Genomic DNA, 5,218 nt, shown 5'->3' with positions numbered 1-5,218 from the left:
TCAAACAGGCCTGTCTTCTTCTTGAATGATGTCACTCTGCTGCTCACTGCTGTCATCTGCACAGGAGGGAAAAGTAGACCCAACTCTGAGTAATCTCAATAGGGGCGACTCTGTTTCTGTATCAGTTTTCTTTTCTTTTTTTGTTCTTCTTTTTTTTTTTTTGGCCACTCCATGTGGCATGTGGGATCTTAGTTCCCTGACCAGGGATTGAACCCATGCCCCCCTGCAGTGGTAGCGCAGAGCCCTAACCACTGGGCCACCAGGGAATTCCTTCCCCCCCACCCCCACCGCAATCAGTTTTCAATCACCTCTATTTCTAGACCTTTACTGATGACTTGGTGGAGGAGCAGGTGGGGCAGGGTGTGTATCCCTGCATTTACCTGTTCTTTCCACTCAAAATCCTCTGACATGCTTGACACTGCCCACCCTCCACACTCTTGGCTTCTGCCATTCCCCCGCCTGGACCACCCCTCCTTTCTGCTTATTCAAACTTAGCTGTCCTGAAAGACGTGCCTCATAGCCCACGTCTTCCATGAAACGTCTCCCAACTAGTGCACCCCTCAGGTCTCTCATCTTTCTCCTGAGGTTCTGTGATTTGTAAACGTATCATTCATCAGGCAAGGAATCAGATTCCTTCTTGCCAAAGCTCCTCTACTGCCCTCGCAGAGGGTTGGTTAAATCTTCCTTCTGTTTTCATTTCCCCCTCGTGTTTTAGTCTGTTCGCCCTAACTGGTCTCGTAAAGCCCTTTACCATCGGTCTTTCTTTTCTAGTGCCTGACAGTACCAATCTGTACCTTTCCCAGAGCAGGCCCTTGATAAATATTTGCCCATTTAATTAGCGTGTAGGTAGTTGATAGGAGATGCTCAGATTCTAGATTAAACTTTAACTGTCTTTCCCAACCTTTAAAGACAGACCCTTGGGCTTCCCTAGTGGCACAGTGGCTGAGAGTCCCCCTGCCGATGCAGGGGACACGGGTTCGTGTGCTGGTCCAGGAAGATCCCACATGCCGCGAAGCGGCTGGGCCCGTGAGCCTGTGCTCCGCAACGGGAGAGGCCACAACGGTGAGAGGCCCACGTACCGCAAAAAGAAAAGAAAAGAAAAGAGACCCTTGGAGATTTCTTCCGGGGAAGCCCCCCACAACCTCGCAGAGAGATTCTAAGGACAAAGAGCTTACCCTGCAGCGCCTGGAGTCCGTTGGCCATCCGGTCCACATTCCCATTCACCAGTGCGGTCACTCTGTGGATGTGGCCGTACTTGGTTACTTCTTTTGGAGACTCGTCCGTCTCACTTGCTTCCTCCTCTTCCTCTTCTGCAGCATCTTCCTCCTCCTCCACCTCTTCCTCTTCTGAATCCACCAAAACCATGACATCACCCATGTCTTGCCTCCTAATTTCCAGAAGGGGAGAAATAATCAAGAAGATACCCTGTTTTCTCCAACTTCAGCCCTCGCTGAATAGGAAACACTTGGTTCTTTGCAGCCCCTCTGGTAACATGGAAAATTCTTCACGTATTCAACTTGGTTGAGTCGTGAGATGACAGTGTGATTGTAACCTCGCAGAGAGATGCTGCCGAAGATTGTCTAGATAATTGTATCTTGTGCTGGGTGAGTTTTAGCGCTCCACCTCTCCCCACCCTGCTGCTTCTCAGGCAGATGACCTCATTGTCCCAAGCACCCACCATTTCAGTTCCCCTCACAGCACGTACACAGACGTTCTGTTCCTTTCCTGAAGTGCCCTTATTTCTCCTGCACTTACTGAAATTTCTCCACCTTGTCATTATTCAAGGCCCAAGTAAAATCCTCTGCCTCCCACTGAAGCCTTGAACTATGACTGAATTTGGCGTCCACGGCCAGCGGTTTGGCACTGAATTGTTCTCTAGTTTGTTGCTAATTCTGCCTGCCCAGCCAGACTGTACATTTCACGGGCCAGTCACAGTCCTAGGAGCATCACATTCTCATTTAATCCTTACAGCCCGCCTCTGAGAAACAGATGAGGAGACAAAGGCTCAGAGAGGGTCAGGGATTTTCCAGGAGCCACGGGCTTGAAGGGCAGAGCTGCCATGTGAACCCAGGTCCATTCATTCCAAAGCCTTCTCCCATTATGCGAAGCTGCTCCCTTCTGTGAAAAATAAGCCTGGGGAATGACAGATTCATTCCAGAATGACCCTCAAAAACAGGGCTGTAAAGGTAACACTTTCCGTTGAAAGATGGTCCCAGAACAATAAAATCCCCTCATTATGAACGATGGTCCCAGAACAATAATACCCCATAGTTATAAATGGATAAGAGAAGCAAAGAGAAGAGTTCTTTGCTCCCACCCAGAATCTCCTTAGGAGGCTAATACGTAAGTTCCACTTAGTTGCTTTGCCCCTACTGAGGTTTCCTTTTGGGAGGGGCTTCTGGGCATGCTCAGACTAGTCTTCCAAAACATGCTGTAAGACTATGACTTATTCTTCCTTTTAGAAAAGGAAAACTAAATAAAATAAATGCATGAATGACTGGGCTCAACATGTACATGCTGTCTTTATGCCTCAGTGACAGTCCAGCAATGTGCCTGGCCCTGAGGTCTGGCGTTGTAAAAAGAGCACAGACTTTGGAATCAGGTCAGGCCCAGGTCTGACTGCAGGTACGGCCACTCACTCCGTGGATGAGTTTGCAGAAGCTGCTTTTTGCTTCACTGAGCCTCCCTCGACTTGTCTGGAACACGGAGACAACAGCAGCACCCTCAAGAGTTTATGACGGGGTTGTAATAATGCCTGAGGAAGCACCAGCCGCGTGTCTGGCCCATGGTAGGTCCCCAGTGGCGGTGGTTATTATTGTTCTTATGAAACATTATAAACAAAACGTCAGTGAAGACATCATGGAAATAGATTTTTGATTTGAGTCTAGGGAACACTCACCTGAAAGTGCTTCCTACTGAAAGGAGAAAGGAAAAAACATTAATATCCAATAATATCCACTTCGGCCTCACAGAAGTTTCTAATCAATCTAACATTTACAAAAGAATGGACAATGAGAAAACTGACCCAATACGAGAGATGACAGGGTGTTCAGGCATGGTTCTTAGGTGCTTCATTATCACACATCTGCACCCAATTTGGAAACCTCTCGAATGGAGCTTCAGGTGGGAACATAACAGGGGCCACCTTCCTCCACCCACACCCTCTCAAGAAGCCTGAGAGAGAAGCAAAGGGACCCATGAAGCCCTTACCGTTCTGGGAAGCCCTTACCTTTCCAGCAGAACACAGGGCTGTAGTACAACAGAAGCCCAGAGATAATGGCCAGTCCCAGCAGAAGGAGGCTCACGATGGTGCCCACAATTCCCCCGATGTTTACAGGTTCTGCAAAGACCATTCATACCCTTGACTCGGCCACGTGATACAAACAGCTAGGAGGGCAATACCTCCCCTCCTCTGCCTGGATCCTACTCTATCTCGGTTTCATGACCTTGGGCAAGGCATAAGACCTCTCTGCAGAGCAAGATAAAGATCTCATTTTTCTACTTCAGTTTGTGGGAATCAAACAAAGCCTGTGATGCAAAAGAATACTGGAGGTGGGCGTGGTGGTGGGATGAACTGGGAGATTGGGATTGACATATATACACTCATATGTATAAAACAGATAGCTAATAAGAATTAGTTATATAAAACTAATTTTATATAAAAATATAATTTTATATAAAAATAGAAAATAAAATTCAAAAAAAGAAATAAGTAAAAACAGGAAAAAAAAAAAAGAAGAACATTGGAAAGTTAAAATCTGTGTCTCCACCCATCAAGACTGCTGTTAAGGCCATAGTAATTAAGAGTGTGAGTTATTGGTGCCACAATGAAGTGATCAATAGAACACAATAGGGAGGGTCTTCCCTGGCAGTCCAGCGGCTAAGACTCAGCGCTTCAGTACTTCCCTGGTGGTGCAGTGGTTAAGAATCCGCCTGCCAATGCACGGGACATGGGCTCGATCCCTGCTCGGGGAAAAGCCCATATGCCACAACTAAGGCCGTGAGCCACAACTACTGAGCCTGCACTCTAGAGACTGCAAGTCACAACTACTGAAGCCCGCGCGCCTAGGGCCCGTGCTCCACAACAAGAGAAGCCACCGCAGCGAGAAGCCCCGCTCGCCATGACTAGAGAAAAGCCCGTGCGCAGCAACGAAGACCCAATGCAGCCAAAAATAAAAAATAAATAAATAAAGGAATTTATTAAAAAAAAAAAAAAAAAAGACTCAGCACTTCCACTGCTAGGAGCGTGGGTTTGATCCCTGGTCGGGGAAACTAAGATCCCGCATGCTGCTTGGGATGGCCAAGAAATACATATATATATTTAAAAAAAGGGAACAGAATAGGGAATCCAAGAACAGGTCCACACACAGAAGGAAACTTGATATAGGACAGACTAGTGAGTAGAAGAGGAACTCTTCAGGATGTGGTGCCAGACCAAATAGTTATCCAAATTAGGGGGTGGCGGAAACTTCATGTCTACCTCACATCATTCACAAAAATCAATTCTAGACGGACTAAAGAGTAAACTATGAAAGGCAAGGTTAAAACTTTAAGAAAATATGGAAGAATACTTTCATGACCATAGGATAGATAAGGATTTCTTAAGACACAAAAACTGCTAATGATATAAGAACAGATTCATAAAGTCAACGACATTAAAGTAAGAATGTCTGCAAATCGAAGGATACCATACAGAAAACAAGAAAGACAACTGAAAGGAGATATTTGTAGCATGTAAAACTAACAATTAGCATATGGAATTTCTAAAGAACTCCTATATATCTATAGGAAAGGGGAAAACGTCAAAAGACACAATTATGTATTTCACAGATGAAACATAAATAGCAAAAAAACATATGAAATAACGCTCAGCCTTCTTAGCAATCAGAGACATTCAAATTAGAACCACAGTGAGATTTCATTTTACACCTACTTGATGGGCAAAAATCACAAAGTCTGTGGGTGAAAATGTGGAACGACTGCTGTTGCAAATGGAAATTGGTATAACCACTCTGGAAAATAATTTGATGTTATCTCATAGATAAAAATGCACATAACCTAACCTTCATTTCTACTCCTTGTACAAATATTCTAGAGAAATATTTGCCTGGGGACCTGGGTATATATACACAAGGGGCTGGTAAAAGGTTTCCATAGCAACACCGTTTGTTCATCACAACAAAAAAATCAGAAGCAGCACAAACATCCATCAGCAGGA

General features: G+C 45.3%; 1 protein-coding gene across 1 annotated transcript in view; it reads right to left on the bottom strand.

Moving 5' to 3' along the window:
• VSIG10 (V-set and immunoglobulin domain containing 10) overlaps positions 1 to 5,218 on the bottom strand; it is a 29,409-nt gene continuing 24,191 nt past the window's right edge. Inside the window, exons 6-9 of the mRNA XM_007455847.1 lie at positions 3,230 to 3,340; positions 2,900 to 2,915; positions 1,176 to 1,387; positions 1 to 56 (exon numbers count right to left, since the gene is read on the bottom strand). Of these exons, the coding sequence (XP_007455909.1) occupies positions 1 to 56; positions 1,176 to 1,387; positions 2,900 to 2,915; positions 3,230 to 3,340 (395 nt within the window). The remainder of the gene's footprint in view (positions 57 to 1,175; positions 1,388 to 2,899; positions 2,916 to 3,229; positions 3,341 to 5,218) is intronic.

The sequence above is a fragment of the Lipotes vexillifer genome, unplaced genomic scaffold, assembly GCF_000442215.2.
Source record: "Lipotes vexillifer unplaced genomic scaffold, Lipotes_vexillifer_v1.1 scaffold970, whole genome shotgun sequence".
In the NCBI taxonomy this organism is placed as follows: domain Eukaryota; kingdom Metazoa; phylum Chordata; class Mammalia; order Artiodactyla; family Lipotidae; genus Lipotes; species Lipotes vexillifer.
This window is presented reverse-complemented; position numbering and strand designations above follow the sequence as displayed.